General features: G+C 47.8%; 1 protein-coding gene across 1 annotated transcript in view; it reads right to left on the bottom strand.

The window, feature by feature from the left end:
* Positions 1–11,606: 11,606 nt before the first annotated feature.
* The window catches only part of LOC123442809 (protein RST1), a 30,499-nt gene continuing 21,224 nt past the window's right edge, over positions 11,607–20,881 (bottom strand). The window contains exons 18-24 of the mRNA XM_045118957.1: positions 16,895–17,077; positions 14,803–15,657; positions 14,385–14,681; positions 13,278–13,916; positions 12,569–12,716; positions 12,285–12,406; positions 11,607–12,176 (exon numbers count right to left, since the gene is read on the bottom strand). Of these exons, the coding sequence (XP_044974892.1) occupies positions 11,814–12,176; positions 12,285–12,406; positions 12,569–12,716; positions 13,278–13,916; positions 14,385–14,681; positions 14,803–15,657; positions 16,895–17,077 (2,607 nt within the window). The 3' untranslated portion in view covers positions 11,607–11,813. The remainder of the gene's footprint in view (positions 12,177–12,284; positions 12,407–12,568; positions 12,717–13,277; positions 13,917–14,384; positions 14,682–14,802; positions 15,658–16,894; positions 17,078–20,881) is intronic.

Genomic DNA, 20,881 nt, shown 5'->3' with positions numbered 1-20,881 from the left:
AGAGGAATCCAGAGCTGGTCATCTAACCTTTAGTCCCGGCTGGTTGGTGCAACCGGGACTAAATGTGGTTTTTGATATATTATTTGTATTTTTAACATTTTGAATTGAATTAGTTTTATTTTTCTTAATTTTTTGATATAATTTTTGTGTTTTTAACATATTGAATTGAATTAGTTTTATTTTTCTGAATTTTTTGATATATTATTTGTATTTTTAAGATATTGAAAAAGAAAAGTATTTTGAAAAATACCTTTAGTTGCGGTTGGCCAGACCAACCGCGACTAAAGGTCGTTGCGCGCGGGAACGAAAAAACCCTTTAGTCGCGGGTCGCCTCCCCAACCGCGACTAAAGGGGGGGGGGCGCGGGAACGCAAAAACCCGCCAAAAACCCTTTAGTCGCGGGTCGCCTCCCCAACCGCGACTAAAGGGGGGGGGGGCGCGGGAACGCAAAAACCCGCCAAAAACCCTTTAGTCGCGGTTGGGGAGGCGACCCGCGACTAAAGGTAAACTTTAGTCGCGGTTCGCCTCCCCAACCGCGACTAAAGGGGGGGGGGCTATAAATACAAGGGCCTGCCGCCGTCTTCTCCGATTCTCGTCTTCTCCGATTCTCTGCCGCGCGCGCCGAAGGCCTGCCGCCGTCGCCCTCGCCCTCGACGCCGCCCGCCGTCGCCCTCGCCCACCGCGCGCGCGCCGCCTCGCTCGCCCGCCCTCAACGACGCCGGCCGGCCTCGGTACTGCCGCCTCGCTCGCCCGCCCTCGCCGCCTCGCTCGCCCGCCCAACGCCGCAAATTTCTACAGAGTATAAACTTTGTATATACAATTCCAAACATATACAATACAAAAATATAACTGATGGTGTATCCAATGACATGCATTTCGTAAGTTAATGGACATAATTTGTGTGTAAACAAGGTCAAAGTTTGTGATTTTTGACTTTTGAAAAAAATCTATACATACTACATTATGGAATGGATGGAGTATAAATTTTCTTGACATGGATTGTTTAAGTTGTAGGAATAAATCCCATATGGTATAGTTTTTTCATTGATGTTTATTTTTTTATCGGGACAATAACTCCAATAACATAAACTTCCTTAAAGACTTTCACACAATCCATGTTTGTTTTAATGAATGTCCTCAACAACCATACACTGCACTACCACCAATTTATATGCCGTGTTCTCTGCATGCTTCAGACTCACTGAGTTTTGACACATCTCAGAAACCACCTGTTAGCAAAAGAGGGAAAGCACTATGCAAGAACAAAGAAAAAGAAATAAAGAAAGGGAGGTCATCACTTCATCTTGAGAATAGAAGACGTCGGGAAGAAAACGCTGAGTTGATGCGACCGCTAGCATCCCACGAAGAGAAAACATATTGTCGAGCCCTATGATTTCTCGATGCACCTGCACAGTCCCGGGTCTCATACTCGTGTGGTTAGTACACACGGCAGTGATGAGAAAAAAAGTATGGTCTAAAACGTATAATCATTTGAATTTACATAAAAAATGACTTAGTTTAACAAAAACGGTAAAATAACTTAGGGTAAGAATTAGTTTAACAAAAACGGTAAAATAACTCCCTCTCCGTGACGCCGTCGTCTGCCGCCCCGTCTTGCGCTCTACCGCGACACCCTCTCCCATCCCTTCCTCGCCCCCTCCTTTTGCCACCGCCCTTTCGCCACCGCCACCGCCACCGCCCCCCTTCTTCACTTAATTAATTTGTTTTTACTACATGTTTTCAGGACTGACATAATGGCGGACGATAGAGCTGACCCGATTATGGACAACTATGATCCGGACGGTGAAGCACATATGTTCGGCATCATAAACGGTGATATTCTATATGTGCCGACCGGAGAAGAAGAAGATGATATCTCTTCTTATCTGAACCTTGACGGTGAAGATGAAGGGCGCCGTCAGCAAGATGATGCCGAACAAACGTCGATAAACGACGATCTTCAAATGGAAGTAGCAACCACCTCCGGCGCCGAGGTATATATATACATTGAGCCTCTGGTGATACAAACTAACTGATTTGAATAAATATGTGTGTACTAACGTGCGCGACTCTCTTTCTTATTTTAGCCCTCGGCCGGATCGTCGAAACAATCGAGTACGTCGTCAAAGCGTGGCGCAACCAAGACGATGAAACAAGGAGAAACATGCACCATCGAGGTTGTCGACAGTGCAACCGGCAGGCCGCTGGAGCCCCGCAAGAACGCCACCAAGTTTGTCAGCCAATGCGGAGCCGTTGTTAGAGACAACGTCTCGATCACCGTCCAGGAGTGGAATGAGCCAAAGAAGGCACGAATTGCTGGTTTCACTTTTGTCGATAAGAGAACAAAAAAAGATTGCTTCAAGAAGCTTATGGAACATTTCGTTCTACCTCCGGAATACAACAAATTCGATGAGGAGGGTAACAAGATTGAGGAAAACAAGGAGAGGAGGAGACTAGTCAAACAGTTCGCTCTTCATAAGATGGCCGACGCATTCCGGAAATTCAAGCAAAATCTAGCCCATGACTTTGTCAAGCAGAACAAGACTCCGGATTTCAAAGGACAATATGAGAAACTGAAACATGATTGGCCAGAATTTGTGAAGCAAAAGAAATCGGAGCAGTTCATTCAAATATCGAAAAGAAATAAGGAAAATGCGGCTAAGAAGGAGTACAATCATATTATGGGGCCAGGAGGGTATCGCATTTGGGTGCCTAGGTTGGAGAAGATGGAGAACGAGCTGAGGGCGCGAGGAATCCGTCCAGGTACGGAGGGATGGGACCAAAGGGCCAAAAGCTGGTGGTACGGGCATGGGGGAACGCTGAACCCGAAGACAGGGGAGTGTGTTTACCGGGGCAAATTAATTAAACCCACCCAAGCCCTTATTGACGCAATGAGGGATGCTCAAGAGGGGAAGATCAAGTTCAACAGAGAGAACGACGCGCTGACAAAAGCCCTCGGGAATCCTGAACACGGAGGACGTGTACGAGGCATGGGGAACATTCCGTGGAAAATAGGGTTCCCCCAGAACGATGACCCGTACGGTTACAGAAGCCGTAAGAGAAAGATGGATCGGGAAGCAGATGTTGTGGCGCGGTTGGCATCGGAAATGGATGTGATGAAGAAAACCGTGAGTGTACTATTAGCCGAAAGAGATGTAGCTCGGGCGCAGCATGAAGATCATCCAGCGGATCTCGGAAGCCAGCAGCGGAGAAGCAGCGTGGCTTCCACGGAGGCCCCACCAGCTGGTGCAGATGCACCGACGATCGAAATTACTGCATCGGAGCCTCTGGTGGTCGAAATTACTGCACCGGAGCCTCCTCGCTACCCCGTGGACGATATAAAGGAGATGAAAGAATGTCATCTGTATTATCCTATCGGGAACATGTCCATGAAGGTAGCCATCGGCAGTGCTTTACCATGTTTACCTGGAGCACTCCACCACAACAACCCCATTCAAGATGGCTATGCTCGTGTCACGGTGGAGGACATAGTCCAAGGGTTTGAGGACCTGGAGATTGACATTGCTACACCTGAAGGGGAGAAAAGACTTGGAGATGTCAAGCGCCATTTCATTCTATGGCAAAAGAAGTTTATCAAGTTTCCAGGCGAGGCGCCAAGGACAACAAGTCCACCCCCCTATGGTGGTGGTGGTGGCGGTGGCGGTGGTGGTGGTGGTGGTGGTGGTGGCGGTTCACCTACACCTCCGTCACGTCAGCCGACGCCCCCCAGTCCACAACGTCCGGCGGGTGATCAGACGCCGCCCCCCAGTCCTCGTCCGGCGGGTGATCAGACGCCACCCCCCAATCCACCTCCGGCAAAGAAGCAGAAGCAGTCCTGGATTATTAACCCGGACCCTTATGTACCTAAGACCACAAAGGTACCGGAGCCATCACTGAAGCCTCTCCCCACAAGGCCTTGGGAACGTAGTGCCGAGGAAACTGCCGCGAGGGCGGCTGCTGATCATGAGAAATGGAAGGCGGACTGCAAGAAGAAAAGAGAGCCCGAGCCCAAGCCAGTATTTTCTGATGAGCAAAAGAAGTGGGCTAAGTCATTTTTGAGCACACCGTCCCAAGCCGCGAAGAATCTGCCTGACGACTATGCACGTGAACTTCGTAGGCAGGCATTCATGTTGAAGGAGAAGAAAGAGCGGGCGGAGAACCAGGAGAACAAAGCCTTGGAGGAGGCCGAGAAAACGGAATTAGAAAGTAAAAAAAGCGGGAAACGAGTTGCCCAGCTCGGGGAACAAAGTAAACAATCGATTGCCCCGCTTATAGTGAAAGCCGCCGGTCCGGATGACCCCGATATCATAGCAGCTGCGGCAGCACATGGATTGACTGTAACGAGTGCCAGAGAACAAGCGGCCAACTTAGGTATTACTCTTCGTGAAATGTTAGGCCTTGATGAGGCGCCAGTGAAGGAGGTAGTAATTACATATGTGAAGAATGGGCCTCTCGTCGAGCCTGCGCAGGAAGAGGATCTACCTCCACAAATGAAAGGTCTGCTGAAATGGTACAAGGGTTACATAAAAAATAAAAACGCCAAAGATTATATTTATGCGGAAGTTAGATATGAGCATCACTTCAAACATTACTATGTACAAATTCATCTGAGTGAATTGTTCCAGCTTTTCAATCTGCGCGAGCTCGACAAATCTATCATCAGTTGCTACGTTCTGTAAGTGATTTATTTATACCCCATCTCGTTCATATTGCCTGCACTATATATATGTCGTAACCATATTGTTGTGTCCGCTATTATACATGCAGAATGAAGATTAAGGAATGCAGAGTAAGGAACATCCATGATGTTGGGTTCATTGACCCACACATCGTTAATGGATATGTGTTGGAGCATCACCCCGCCGACATGGAGGCAGACCTGTGGCAGTTTCTTACAAAGCAGGAACTCAAAAGTGATATTCTATTTCCTTACCATTTTGGGTGAGTGTTTCTGTCTTGAGCACATTCTCTTTTGTTTACTCCATGCATGGTATGTGGCCGGCTAATCGATGAGTTATGCATGACGTACTGTGCATGTATCGTGTCCGCAGGTTCCACTGGATTCTGCTAGTAATTAAAGTTGACACCTCAGAATGTCTCGTCCACGACTCTCTGAATATGGATCCAAAGCTTTGGGGCGGCATGAGAAGAATGCTGCAGAAGTAATTATTTTCATTCATTTGCGCTCTATATCGATCGGCCTATTTCGTTCATTTCCTAATATCAAGTAACTAATAACTCTCTTGTTCATTTAATTTTCTTTGCCTCGTAGGGTTTGGAGACGGTTCGTAGATACAAAGGTCGGTGAATTCAAAAAAGAGCTAGAATTCAAAAGGTCAAAGGCTAAGAATGGTGGGGATATTCAGCCAGCGGGGACCAATCTATGTGGATACTATGTCTGTGAGATGATCCCGAGATACACCTCTGAGCGGGTTCCGAGTGATACCAATGCTCAGCGGAATAACCTCCGGGTGATGCTTAGTCCAGAAGCTCGCTTCCGACCACTTCAAGAGGAACTAGCTGGATGGTTCAGGAGGGAAGTCCTCCATCGTAAAGGAGAACACCATTACGAGGACGTAGAACCTTATATGCATTAAATTATGTATGGAAACTTGTTCAAAATTGTATATGGTCATCCGATGATATTGAATATATATTGTATATTCCTCTTGAATTCTTTTTGGTTCTAATTTCAAATTTGTTTGAAATTGTACATTCATATGCATGTATGTAGTACCGTAGAATATGTGAAACTCCTTCAAAATTAAAATAAAGCACAAAAGAAATAAAACAATACAAATTAAACAGAAAACAGGTTTAGGGGGGGTTAAACCCTGTGGCGGCCTTTAGTCGCGGTTGGCCAGAAAAACCGCGACTAAAGGTCCTCCGCCCCGACGGCCGCCTGGCGCCCACGTGGACGGGCCTTTAGTTGCGGTTCTTAAGAAACCGCGACTAAAGGGGGGGCCTTTAGTCGCGCCTATTTGGTCGCGGTTGCGCAACCGCGACTAATGGCAGTTGCGAACCGCGACCAAAGGCCCTTTTTCCACCAGTGTAACCAGCTAGGTACCTACTTGTGTGCTTGCAATGTTAGGGCAACTCCAACTCACGATCTCATCTGGATGTCCATTTTATCCAAATTTTGTCCGTTTATATAACAGGGAAATGGACACGTCCGACCACTTACGTTCGTGCTACTATCGACGCGCCCAACCGGCCTGCCGCATCCCAAAGTATCAACGTGTGCATACTTAAATTTTGTCAAAAAAAACCTCAAATGAACGTTGGAAATAATATAAAACCATAAATAAAAACATTAAAACGTCCAGACGTCCATAGTAGCCAAATTTAACACATTTCTTAATTAAACATAAAACATAAGAAAGATAAGGCTCGTCGCCGGTGAGGCCGTTGTCGTTTTCATGAGTGTCGTCCTACTCGTCGTCTTTGCTAGTGAGGTCGACGTATGGAGGCGGCTACCAAAGGTGGGTTGGTGGCGCCTGCACCGCCTCCTCCCGTGGCTCCTGCTCCTGCTCGGGTGACCGTGGTGGCATCGCTGACCATGGCCCGACACCCAGCACGTTGGCCATCTCTGCCGTCGTGTTCGACCAGCCCCATTGTTGGCCCACCAACTGTGGGTTCCACGTGGCAAGGGGCGGCTCGTCCATCACCTCCTCCTTCACCACGACGGTCTGCTCCAGCTCCGGGATGGCCACGTCGTCGGCCGCATAGAGGGCCAATGTTGTCTCCAGGCCCACCCACTGGTGCTCGTCGTGCGTGTTCATGGAGTCCTCCATGACACGCCTTATGAGCTCAGTCTCCTCCTCGGTCATCGGAGGTGGTGGTGGCGGGGATGGGGACAGAATGGCGTTGGCGTGAGGCCGCACACATGCCTATGCCAGCGCATTTGTGGCGGGCTAGCAGCACGATGCCAGCGTGGGCTAGGTGGACGACCGACAAAAAAAGACTGATGTCGCAGGTCATGCTTGTCGTAGAGCCACGTATCCCACAACAGCGAGTTCATGGCGTACCTTGGGTCATCGAGCAAATTTGGTGGTAGGCGCGTGCAGCGTCGGTCGATCTCCTCATGGCGGGCGCGGCCGCTCATCGGGACCGGAGGGATTGGCACCCGATGCGCAGATAGATGACAGTAGTTGGGGAGGTGTGCATCTCCCTAAGGGGTGGTGTTGTCGTCTCCTAGTACCTACTACAGATGTTCGCGGAGACATAGGGCCGAACGCGTTGCGAGGCCGCAGGTGGCACGATGGCAAATGACGGCGGAGACGGTGGGGGGGGGACTAAAGCAGTCAGAGTGGCGCCTACCAGAGGAGGAGCCGACCTCATGGTCGTGCTTCCCCTTGCTGGTCCAAGACCGGGTCGTGGCGATGGCCACGGGGCTAGGGTTTTGCTAGTTCCTGACAGGGCTGGAGGAGGCAGGAGGGGCCGGAAGTGGAAGTTGTGGACTGACCGGTCCACGGCTTCCATATTAAGAAGGACGAGGACCCGCCAGTTGGGTCGTTGAAAGTCGGGATCCGCCGCACGCCGGCGTTTAATTTGAACGGTGAAGGTAGTTGGAAGGCCGCCACGCATCCTTGATGCGGACAAGGAGCAAACGTGTGCCCGTTCTTTCACCGTCCATGTGGATGCAAACTGGGTGCAGATTTGCATCGGAAATGGAGCGAGCCAAACGAACATTTTTATGATTGTGATTGTGATTGCACGTTCTGCCAGCTTGTCTGTTTGTTTTACCCCAAACAAAAGTACGTGAAGAGAATTAATAGCATCTCTAACACACCTCGTAAAAAGGCCGAATCGGGATAATTTAAGCGAGTATACGGACTCGACTTGTTTTGCTAGCCAGAACAGACTCCGTATCGCGCACCCGACCCATAAGATTTTCATCGTGGCCCGGGAAAAGACCCCCCCAACCGCTATATATGCAGTTTCACCGCTCGGATATGGGTCAAACCCTATCCTCCGCATCTCCCACTCTGCCCGGCGAGCCAAAAACCCCACAACGGGCCGTCCCGACCATGGACGGGCACGGAAATGGAGGGGATGACACCGAAGGTCGCCGCCGCCGCGCCTCCGACACCGCACGCAAACAGGGATCGCGGAAGTGGCTGAATTACGGTCGTCGGTCCCCGCCAGCTTTCGAACGCCGCGAGCTCGAGGAGTACGAGCGCGAGCTCGCGACCCGACGCCGCAGCTCCTTCGGCTCCTCTGTCGTTGGGAATTCGTCTGCGGGCGCCTCGTCCTCGCGGACCATCACTCTGGTCAAGAGAAGGCTGGAGGAGCTCGGGCCGCTTGCCGTCAAGCTCGAGGACAACGTCGTCCCACCGCGTGGAGGGGTCATCGCCCCCGAGGACTACCTCTCCCCGAGGGAGGAGGATCACCTCATGCGCACCATCATGAAGCGCTCGGTGGGGGAGGCAGAGGAGGTCGCCGCGCGCAACCGCCGCGAGCTCGAGATTGAGCAGATCTTCCTTGAGCAAGGCGTCACAGCGTCGCACGCGGGCGCATCCAAGGAGGCGGACATGCGCGTCATGAAGGCCGAGCAGACCAAGGTCTGAATCGACCTCGACACCGACTCGAACGAGGACTGAGCTCCTCTGGCTCCTCCGCCGCGTCGTCACCTCCCTCCCCCCTTACCTAGTAGTATGAAGAACTGATGTAGTTTCCTGATGAAGAATGGTGTAGTTTGATGAAGAACCATGATGTAGTTTCATGCATGTCTTTGCAAGTTTCATCCGCGAACATTTTTTTTTAAATTCTACAGTTTCATATACGGGGTCAGATCTTTAACGTACAAATTCGCCCCACAAAATTAATTTGCAACGGACTGTAAACGCATTTTATGGGTGGCTCATTTACCAGGTTTGCTAGAATGCTCTAACGTGAGAGTTGGCCTGAAGATCAAAGACGGTAGTAGTAGTACTAGTAAGCGGCGTGGGGTGGGGGTGGGGGAAAGAAAGCATGGATGGATGGATCAGCTCATGGGTCCTCGCGGCACAGAGGCGAGGTTGCACCGCACTGTGGGGAGGCACAGTCCCTTTGAATTCTGGTCACGAGGGGCGGAACCTGGGAAGGGTCGCGGTGCCACGGGCGTGCATGGAACCCGTACTTTGTCGACGGAATAGAGAATCCTGCACTGTGTCTCTCTGGCCCCATCGCCATGGGTGGGGTGGGGTGGGGCTGCCCAGCTGTTTTTTATCAGCGCTGCCTCGTTGCGTCAGCCTCCCGTCTTTCAAACCCTTGTCGATCACAGGATCAACGTCTGTTTTGCTATCTGGTGTGGCGCAAACAAGCAGGGATAATAGTTGCCAAATATAGAATCACTGGCCTGTGCCTGCAGAGTCCCACGTTGATTGTCGAGGCACATGCACCGTGTTTCCGCTGCGCTTTGATTATTGGGGCCGATCATCCCCGGCCGTGACATGATCATCTGACGCCAGTTTCATTATAATTATACGCATTACCCTTGGCTGCATCTGGCCCCCTGTGAGAGTGTGGAGCCGGAGAGCTGTTCCTGTCCATCAGTTTCTGTGTTGGCCTATCGCATGCAAGTCGAGATTGATTACGTGACCGGCATATCAAGGAGGATATATTTAAAGACCCCTTGTCCAGTTTAATCACTCGCAGGGAAACACAAGAATGTTGATTTTTGCGCTGCTTATAATAAACTGGCCCAACGCATCTTCATGCGTCCGTCCATATATATCCTTTTTCAGCAGGTTAAACTTGGACCAAATCCAAGAATATATTGATGATTTTTGTAAAAAATAATGCATGTGCTTCGATTGTAAGTTCCCCGCTGAAGTAGTGTATCTGGTTTGCTATAAAGCATAATCACCATAGCACAGTGTACAAACCCTTCATAGCCACCACAAGAGGATAAATTATTGCACCTTTCAGCGATCTGCTGGCAATACATTGGACTCGCAGCCATGTGATTGGTTGGCTTTGGGGCCGGGCGCTATGATAGGCTCATGTTATACTCGAGGGGATAAAATAAAGCGATAGCGAAAGGACACGACTTTGATAATAATTATTAAGATTGTTTGGCAGAATCTGCTAACGGGTACAGCCCCATGGCCATGGATATCATACTCAAGAAAAAGCGTAAGCAAAGCAAAGGTTTCCTGAGACATCCAATTGGTTCCTTCATGGAAACATCCAGGCAAAGACGTTTGTTTGCAGGCCGTGGCCGTGGCCGTGGCCGCGCGGCTGCATGCACTTGACAGCATATCTGATCACAAATATATAAAGGAAGGGAGATCCATCCATGGAGATAAGAGAATCCGCGTGAAAGCAATGGAAGGTTTTAACGGCACTGCTAGACGATCTGCCAAAGGCCTTTGGGTGGGTGGAAGGGGCGCACTAGCATGTCGATTTATTAGCGGCCATGGAACGAACAACGGGGGGATATTGATTCCGCCGGGGGCTCCTTTATCTCGCTCGTCCGTACAAGAGTTGTGTGCCTAGATGGAAGCTACCAACGTGCAAAAGTGACACCTAGCTAGCTCGCTGTTGTCTTTAGATTTGACATTCTCTATTCAATCTTTTATTTCTATATAGTTTTTTTATTCACCTTCCGGGGAACAGTTACAACCTTCCAAAATTACCATTTCTAACTGTATCCTGCAAGCTACTCGAGACATATTCTTAAAAGTCGTAGGCAGAGCAGTAGCAAATTGTGAACGAGTGACATCCATCATGGGGAAAGGCTAAATGCAATGGACATACAAAAGAGATGGTACTACTGCTAGCCTTTCTGCGGTTAGTTCCTTTTCTATTTTTGGAAACGCTGGTAAGTTCTTAGGACAGATTCCATCAAATAAAAAGTCAATACAATACTTTAAAAGGAAAAGAGGATTTAAGAATCAAATGCGGTGCTTTTGTGCTGGGGTCTTTCAGCAAGAATGAGAATCATTTTTAGTTATTAGTTTTATATTTGATCATTTGCATAGTGATAGAGCAGCACCAGATTTTCTTTGCTTTTCAAGTGTAAGAGGAGTTGATTAGACTGTACCTGCAGCCTGAAAGATGTAATGTAGCCACCAAGAAGATTGTGGGATCATATCCCAGAAAGCTCAGACTAACCTACAACAACCCTTTGAGATGCTGGTGGAAAGGGCTAACAATGACCGGCGACCCACACTGCATTGGAAACTGATGGAGGTATCTTCAACGAAGCTTAGGTGAGTACCCGCCATCAGGTTCTGACTCGAGTCAAAGGCTCTCTGCATGAACCATATCAAATGCCAGCATATTTAGAGAAACATAGTTTAGAAATATTACTTCCCAAAATTATTGTCTAAGATTTGTCTAGATACGGATGTATCTAACACAAACATAACTAGATACATATTTGGAAAAATCTAAGATAAGAATGTTGGGACAGAGGGAGTACTATATAGGGAACATAACCTCTCTAGGACAAGACATATGACATATGATAAGGTTTACCTGTAATGAGATCCAGGTAAACATGCACTAAACTTTTCAATCTCAGGCTGAGGCCTCTGGTGACTACTTTTTCTCCAGCACTCTCTTCAAATTGTTTGGCGATAAGAAATTGTTGCATAGCGCAATCAAATTCAGAAGACATAGCAATTTTAACCTCCGGTTATCTTCCACCAAATTATGTTTACACTAAAAACCATCACTTATAATGTATCGGGAGACTGTTAACCTAAAATTATATATACAACAAAGGCATGGCTACATCATCAGTTAAAACAGCAATAATATGTGTTCTAGACAAATATGCTATGTCATACAGATCATTAGAAGGAAAATCAGTTGTCCTTAAAATCATAGTGCCTCCAGGTTTGCAAGCTTTAGCTGTTTATCTACAGCCAAGTGATCTTCCACCGCAATGCATGTAGAGCGCAGCATGTTCGCAAGAAAAGTTGCGTTCTCAGCTTCACTTCCATGAATATGATCATGACAAAGAAGGCCCTCTCCACGAGTCAATTGTTCTGCCCATGTGTAGATGCGAGTGGTCAACAACCATAACTTATCAGCGACAGAGTTTCTAAGGTCATCCCAAATGCTGCTGGAGAGAAAGGAAGGCAGCGTGACGGGCAAATCACTCAGTACGTTTGTTGGATTAACAATGAGAAGTGGCATATAGATACAACAGCTACCACATAGCAGGCCAACAAAACGCAGTGCCTGAAATATTAGAGCAAAGAGGTACGTAAGGCAATGAGTGACGGTAAGTAATTCATGTTCATGTTTGGGGTGATGCACTATCAGGACATATTGCAAGTAAACATTTACCGTGGAGGGATGAGCTGTAACACAGCTAATGTCTAATGCATCCAAAAGCCACTGCTTCTTTATACCATTGTCAGCAGAGTATACAGCTGCTGCAACCTCAACAAGAACGTTCCACCAGACGCCTGAAACAATATTTGTTTGTTACCTTCAATGGTAGAAGGGTGGGCGGGAGAAAAGGAATGGAAAATATAAAGACTGAACACTACTCATAAGCATGGCCCAGCAACAGACAAACAGGAAGTTTTGAAGCACAAGCCAAAGCTGAGGGATGCAGTTGCTGTTACCATCAGCTGTTGTACTCAGTATGGTAGTCTTTATGTTCCCCAGCTCAAGTGCAGAAACGCAACCAGCAAAACACAACCTTGCCCTGATGATAATCTTCCTTGCTGCATCAACATGTTCTCCTTCACTTAAGGCGGTGGTACTGTGCACCTGAAAAGAAAGGTGAACGTTAAGTTGTGAAATAGAAATTACATAGGAAGTATTGGGGAAATACCCATTGGCTCTCGGGTGCATATCCACCAGATATGGGGAAAAAACAGTAATTACAAAAAGATCAACAAGGATTCAAACTTTTTTTGAACAAACTTGACCCTAGTTTGTGCTCATATAAAGAAGTTTTGTCCAAAAGAACTCCTGTCAACTTCTGTGCAAAAAAAAAAAAAAAATCCAACGGCAAAAAAATGTGAATAGTAACTTGCATATAGTGTTTTTTGTCCACAATACCCTGACAGGTATTCCTTGGCAAAACTTTTATACGCGTATACCACTTGATAATGTTTGTTGCCAAAAAGTTTCAGGATTTTCGGACTTTTTTGACAACTATCATAGTGTCAAAAACCATCTTATGTTTTGATACAGCGGGAGTAATTTTATTTTTTTAATTCAGGTGCAAATGCACCTGAGAGCCAAATGTCCATCCCTGGAAGTATGGAGCTCGCTAAAACAGATAACTAATGTGAAACTATTTGTGAAGGAAAACTAGAAGAGCACCTGCAGCATATCACCCGGCCAGCTTTTCTGAGCAACAATGAGACACTTGATAGCAGCAGACCACTCATCCACGAATTCAGGTTGACCATCGTTACATAGATACAAAAGAGGTAACAAGCATTCAATGCATTTCTTAACATAAGAGAAACTGTCAGTCTCTTCAGAGACCACCTCCACCAGGCACTTGCAGATGCCTTTCCAGAACGACATTCTTAACATGCTTCTCTGCTCAGAAGAGTAATCCAAGTATGAAGATGAGTGGGAACAGAAGTACACAGCTAAATCGTCGTACAGTTTCTTAGATCTTGAATCAGAGAAGAGCTTCATTAGGTGTGACAAATATTGGAGCAAAACAGACTGCACGTTCATTTCTAATCTCCTGAACCTGGGTAAATCTGACAGATCATCCAAAAACTGCAGAAGAGGACTGACATGATCGGCATGAGCTAGAGAAAAGTATAAGCATTCTTCCCTTAATAATGTAGGATCTCGATGATTGGTTGACTTATGAGGAATTTGTGCCTTAACTTTCATGCACCGCCGCACTATGACCCCCCAGTCTATAGCTGGCACTCTAGGAGCTTTAGTAAGGCATTTCAGAACTGTCGCAATTGTATTTACTGGCACCACATCACCAGGCTGTAGATAGTAAAATAATGTAAGTCAATAAAAAATGACCATCAAAACAATAGTTGCTAAGAGGATTCACACATGACACCAAACTGTAAACTTGCTTCACTACGAAAATATCCATGCACCATGACCCAAATTATCTGTCAAGATTGAAATTTAGTATCCGATAACCAAAACTACTATCTAGGACGTAGAAGAGCATATGCAGTCATCAGAAATTTGCGTCAAATACAAGAACAACTTAATGTAAGATATGCATGTTTATCAAGAGGAATGCAAAAGAAAGAAAATGCATGTATGGGTATTTGGCATCACCAGCTTTTTGTGTTTTCAATGCACATCTTAGCCTATGTAAACTGCGAGTTGAATAAAGTGCACTCTCTTTTTCTAGAATACTTTCTTTAATAAGTGTACAACATTAAAGCCTGATCTCGAGAGCTCAAGTTATTCTTTCAAGAAAGATTGAGATCAAACCTTTTCAAAGTTAAGATCCCTCAGCCAGAGACTTAAGTTCCACACTAAGCTTTCAGCAGAAAAACTTGTTGATTGACTGGAATCAACGGGATTTCTTTGAGAAGAATCATTATCATTAAGACTCTGATTCTTTAATAACCACCCACTTCTAAGAAATGATACAGCCCATGCAGCATAATTCTGTATGTGATTATCCTCTGCGTCCTTGGCAAGAAGAAATATTTCCTGAACCATTGACGTTGAAAGAGTCTCGCCAACAGGACTTGTAAGTAGAGGACCTCGCACCAAAGATGACTCCTGTGCCCATAAAAAAATTACTCTTAGTGTTACAGAAAAGTAAATGCCTCCCAAATGAGGTCTTCTCATGCTTTATCTGTGAATTACTGGAATCAACAGGCATGCGGGCAAGGGGAGAGACCTTCTCATGCTTTATCTGTGAATTCATTGATTGCCAACCAATCCCAGTGAGGTCTCCAGCACCTGCACCAAAAGCGTTGACAGCACCGAACATGCCTCCCAAATGGACAAGAGGAGGATACGGATGGGTGTATATATATTTAAGAGTGTCGAGAAACTTCTTAATATCAGCAAATTTCATGGCATGCACCCCGTCATTCAATATGCCAGACAGCAAAGATCCAGCACCGATACAGATACCCATCAATAAATTCTGAAAGACAGTTCCAGATTTCTTGAGATTCAGGAGTTCAGTAGCTAAAGAAGTGTAGCGATTGAACAGAGCATCCAAATCATCATTCAGTAACTCCACTCTCTGGCAAAATGCTATGACAGATGGCAGAGCAAGGCAAGAGCCCATACACAGGGATACTGAATTTACTTCATCAAATAGCACAGAGCTTGAATCAACATCTGGTATCCATGATATCAATATGTTCTTGATTTCAATAACGTCTTCATAAGCTCCAAGCCTATACAGAGCAACAACAGAGTTTCCCAGACCAAGAACAAGTCCCGCAATAGCCCAAGGATCATCATCTAAGCTGTCTAAATTTTCTTCCATTCCTTCCATGGAGAATGTTCCGCAGATACTTAGTTTCTTGAGAGAATGACATGAGGATGGACATAGTTTAACTAATGAAGCAGTCACAGTGTGAAGAACTTCTTTAACTGACGCACGTTCATTGAATTGTGTAGTTGCTTCTAAGTCTGAATCAGATGTACTATCTGCTCTGGTTAGAAGACCTTGGCAAGCATAACCTAATCCCAGTCCACAAGCTCCTTTTACAAGATAACTATCAGCATTTGAGATAACCTGGATGCAAAAGGGCATAATACATGGTGAGAAACTTATAACATATACTCCCTCTGATCCAAAATAAGTGTCACGTTTTAGTTCAATTTTAGTTCAAACTTGAATTAAAACCACGACACTTATTTTGGATCGAAGGGAGTACATACTCATTATATCAAACTAGCACAATGCCCGTGCGTTGCTACGGAACTATATAATACGAGGAGTTGGGTCACTGGCTTAGGAAATTGTCAAAATACATTGGCGCCATGCGGAATTTGCTCGCGGTTATCAAAAATATCACAAAGGATCACGCGTCAGGCATTGAAGAATCTTAAGTGACCATGGTCCTTTACAGACACAATATTTCGAATGTTGAAACATATGGGAATATACATTGGTAAGTTAACTGCACAAGTTGTGGATCAGGTAGGAGGATAAGGTCTATCGTCATTTTGGAATTACAATCTATTCACTCTCTTGTTCTGTGATATAAAACTGAAATAACTTGGCTGGGAAAGAAAGAAAAAGAAAAACAACAACATTATATTTAGTTGGAGTCGCATTCTGCATTTGTTATTTGTGCCTAAGTGTTAGCCTCTCATGAATAGTAGTGTATTGTTTATTTGTTTTTGATCCGGCATGTGAGTACAAGTACATTTGTTTATTTATGTTCATGAAAGGTTGCTACTCTCAATGTGGGTAGGGATGCATTTGTTTATTGGTGAAGGTTGTTGGTCCCACATGTGAACTCACCACCAACTCCTACCTTTATAAGTAGGAAAGATAATAATAGTCCAATAAAGCATGTCAAAACGAGATGCCAGAATGAACATATACTAGGCATTGTTTGCTGCATGAAACAAGGCATTATAAGCTCCTGACAGTACAGTGAAGCTGGCTGGAAGCTATATTTATAGGTACTACTAGCAACCGCCAAGTAATCTTTCACAAAAACATCTCTGGCAGCTAGGCATGCGAGTGACACGTGTGTTGGTAACATTGAATGTTTGTCTGTGAAAGTAATCAAGAAAAATGGTTCTTGGTATCTAATTATATATTACCTCTGCCCAAATTAGTTGTCTTAGATTTGTCAAGATAGGGATGTACATGTACCTAACACTAAAACGTGTTTAAATACATCCGTATCTAGACAAATCAAAGACAACTAATTCAAGACGGAGAGAGTACTTTTTAGAAAAGAACAATCAACCTAGTACAAAAAAGTTGAAATATCATGGAGAGCGAAATCATGTACCTCAAAGAGTCCATCGATAACCTGAAGCTTGCTTTTTTTGTCCGTGGGATGAAAACAATTGAATATTAGTCCCAAAGAGATAGCTGCAGACCACTGTTGGTGCTCATGCTCATATTGTAGCAACCATTTCAAAAGAAAATCAGATGCAGATGAGATTACTAGATGAGCAGTTGGAGGAACTACCTGCCAATAGGACAAGATGACAGCAATTACATCAAAATCGAGAACCACTCAGGAACACACCAGAAATACCGTAGAGATACAGACTGTATTCTTCAATGCTAGAAGGCTAAAAGTGAGCCAATAATAGTAATGCTTAGAATATATGCTTAAGTCAGATGTTGGTTTCTGACTTTCTGTGTGTTTCGGGTGTATTTATAGAGTTGTGTTTTCCGTGCGTTTAGCTGAGCTGTGAATGCTAGAGAAATTAAAATTTGTTCACATATTGCTAGAGGAGCACACACACACAAAAAAAAGCAGCTAGGTGTTGCACAGGGTCCGGGTGTTGAAGTGTATGTGGATTGTCTAGACCTTTTCATCAGGTCAGACTTTTGGGTGCATTGTTCTAGTGCATGAAACTCAACACCGGGGACGGTCTGACCACTTTTGGTCTTTTGTACGCAGCCTTCTCTATATGTCTGCAAGAGGCTGTTTCCAGAACTCGAACCCATGACCTCATGGTCACAAGGCAACAGCTTTACAGCTGTGCCAAGGCTCCCCTTCGCTAGAGGAGCACACAAGAAAAATCCAAATTAGAAGGGCATGAAGGAAATAGAGTGAAACTCTGATTAAATCAATTAGAACGGGGAGTAACCATGAATACCAGCCATTAAACCTGAGAATGGTTTCATACTTGAACCATACTTCAACCATACCCGTACATTTATCTCTTAAAACCATACTTGAACCATACCCATTCAATGTCATTTTCAGCCCAACCAAAACTGAACCCACTATTTTTTCCACCCAAACCAATCTAAACCCAATACATAATAGTGGGTTTAAACCCAGTACATAACTATGGATTTGCTTTAATGTACATATGATTGCACAAATTGACATGTTAAGAAGCAAATGAGATATAAAAGGCATAAGTGCATCTACAACAGTTTTTTTTCGAGAAAACGCAAAAGACTTTTGCGTTTCATTGTATTGAAAAGATAGGGTTTATGTTACAATCCTCCTAGGAGGTGGTTACAGGGCCAGGAAAAGAAAAATCAGTGAACACCCCAAGTCTGTGGGATCGCGGCTTTGAGGCCGAGCGCGCCTGCCCTAGCCCAAAGCGTCGCTTCCTCCTTGATCTTCGCAATCAAGCTCGTGGTCAAGGGTTGTTCATTGTCAAACACGCAGGCATTTCTGTGTTTCCATGTCATCCAAGGTACGAGCAGCGTCATTGATGCGAGCCCTTTGCGCATAAGCGTGGGCGCGGCTCGTCTCGCGGTGGACCACCAAGCATTGAGCGATTCCTCGCCATCCGGTGGGCGACAGGGAATCCTTAGCCAGGCCAGGGTTTCATGCCATACTTGTCGGGAGAATGGGCAGGCAAGGAGGAGGTGGTGCATAGTTTCCGGTTCTTGGTCGCAGAGGAGGCATCGTGGGTGGTGCTGCAGCCCTCTCCTGGCTAGCCTGTCTGCCGTCCAGCAACGATCGAGCCGGGCGAGCCAGTGGAAGAAGCGGACCCGCGGCCGCGCCCAGCACTTCCATGTGAGCTTCCAGGCATCGCATGGGATGGAGCCGTGGAAAGTAGCCTTGTAGGCCGATTGCGCGGTGTAAGTGCCGCTAGTGGTCCACTTCCAGATCAGGCGATCAGGCTCAGCAGAGAGCGCCGTGGGTTCGATCTTGTGCCATATCTGAAGGTATTGCCCAACCTCTTGGATACCAAGCACACCATGGATATCACGTGCCCACTTATGAGCCTGCAGCCCATCGGCCACGGATCGCATCTTGCGGCGGTGCTTGGGGATGCATGCATATAGCTGGGGTGCGATTTCTCGGATGGCATGCCCCTCGAGCCATCTGTCCTCCCAGAAAAGGGCCTGCTGGCCGTTGCCGAGCTGCATGGTGGTGGAGGCGAAGAAGAGGTCGCGCTCTTCCGTCGAGAACTGCAGGTCGAGGCCGCTCCATGCCCTGGTGCTGTCCGTGCGACTGAACCAGAGCCAGCGCAGGCGCAGCGCCAGGCCGGAGCGCTCCAGGTCCCGAACGCCGAGGCCACCCAAGGAGATTGGCCGCGCAACGCGTTGCCAATTGACGTGGCAGTTACCTCCCTGGGCATTGGCGCGCCCCGCCCACAGGAATCCTCGCTGGATCTTTACCGGCGCTTGGATTGTCTTCTTCGGTGGAGCTAGCACGAGGAGCTGGTGGATGGGGATCGCGCTCAGGACGGCTTTGACGAATGCGAGGCGACCGGCCTTGTTCATGAGGTGTGCCTTCCAGCACGGGAGCATGCCGGCGGTTCTGTCGACGACGGGCTGTAGCTGGGCAGCAGTTGGGCGCCGCAGCGTCAGCGGGATGCCCAAGTAGGTGATGGGAAGATCCACGATGGGGCACCCCAGTAGGTCGACGACAGGCGTGGCTGTGGCGGGGTCGCAACGGATCAACGTGGCCGTGCTCTTCAGGAAGTTGACCTGGAGTCCCGAGGCGCGGCCGAAGAGTTGCAGGATGCTCTTTATCGCCTCGATGTCGCTGTGCGAGGGGTGGTAGAAGAGGATCACATCGTCGGCGTAGAGCGAGACGACGGGAAGCGAGCGGCGGGGGTGAAGTTGCCGTAGGATGCCGAGCTCGGTGGCGCGGTGCAGCAGGCGTCCCAGGGTGTCGATCACGAGGACGAAGAGTTGGGGCGACAGGGGGTCGCCTTGCCTCAGGCCGCGACGGTGCCAGATTGCAGGGCCGGGCGCGCCATTCAGTAGCACCTTGGTGTTGGCTGTGGAGAGGAGGATCGCTAACCAGCCCAGGAAGCGGTTGCCGAAGCCCTATTGGCGCAGGACCTCGAAGAGGAACGCCCGGCTGATCGAGTCGAAGGCCCGCGCCAGGTCCAGTTTCAGGAGCACGCGCGGGGCTCCGAGCTGGTGCAGCAGGCGCGCAGATTGCCGGACGAGGACGAAGTTGTCGTGCAAGCTGCGCCCAGGGATGAATGCGTTCTGGTTTGTGCTGACGAGGTCATTGAGCTTGGGGGCGAGGTGAAGAGACGGGGCCTTAGCGAAGACCTTGGCCACGAGGTGGATCAGGCTTATGGGCCTGTTATCGGCGAGGCCAGCAGCGTCTGCGCTTGGGAAGCAGTGTGAGGAGGGCCTGGTTCATGGAGCTGAAACCGCGTCCCCTTAGCGCGTATAGCTGCTGGAAGACGTCGAGGAAGTCCTGTCGAACTGTGGGCCAGCAGGCGTGTAGGAACTCGGCGGTGTAACCATCTGGGCCTGGCGCCTTGCGCCCCAGCAAGCGCTTGACCGCCTGCCATATCTCTTCCGCGCAGAATGGCGCATCCAGGTCAGCCAGGTCAGCCGGCGTGATGAGGTCTGACAGGTCGAGGGTGCACTCTCGGTGTACTGTGGAGCCAAACAAGTCGTCGAAGTGCGCAAAGGCCACTGCTGCCATGTCGCTCGGGCTGGTGACTGTGCCATTGGTCACGCCGAGGCTGTGAATCCGGTTCTTCTGCTTCCGGTATGTGCATTGGCGGTGGAAGAAGGATGTGTTGGCGTCGCCGTCCTTGAGGAACGCGATGCGTGCGCGCTGGCGGGCGATGGAGCGCTCGAGGGAGGCGAGGCCAAGGTAGGACGCTTTGATCTGTCGGCGCAGCCAATCCTCATGCGGGGAAAGCATCCTGCTCTCCTGCGCAGTATCGAGCTTGAGGAGGATTTCTCTGGAAACTACAAGCTTCAGGCGCACATTGCCCACGGTTTTGGAGCTCCAGCTCGTCAGCTTTCGTGCAGTGGCTTGCATGCGAAGCATGAGGCGTCGAAAGGGATCATCGTCGTGGACAGAGAGCCAGGCCTC

This window comes from Hordeum vulgare, chromosome 3H (assembly GCF_904849725.1).
Source record: "Hordeum vulgare subsp. vulgare chromosome 3H, MorexV3_pseudomolecules_assembly, whole genome shotgun sequence".
In the NCBI taxonomy this organism is placed as follows: Eukaryota; Viridiplantae; Streptophyta; class Magnoliopsida; order Poales; family Poaceae; genus Hordeum; species Hordeum vulgare.
The sequence above is the reverse complement of the archived record's forward strand: the minus strand, read 5'-3'. Positions and strand labels throughout refer to the sequence as shown.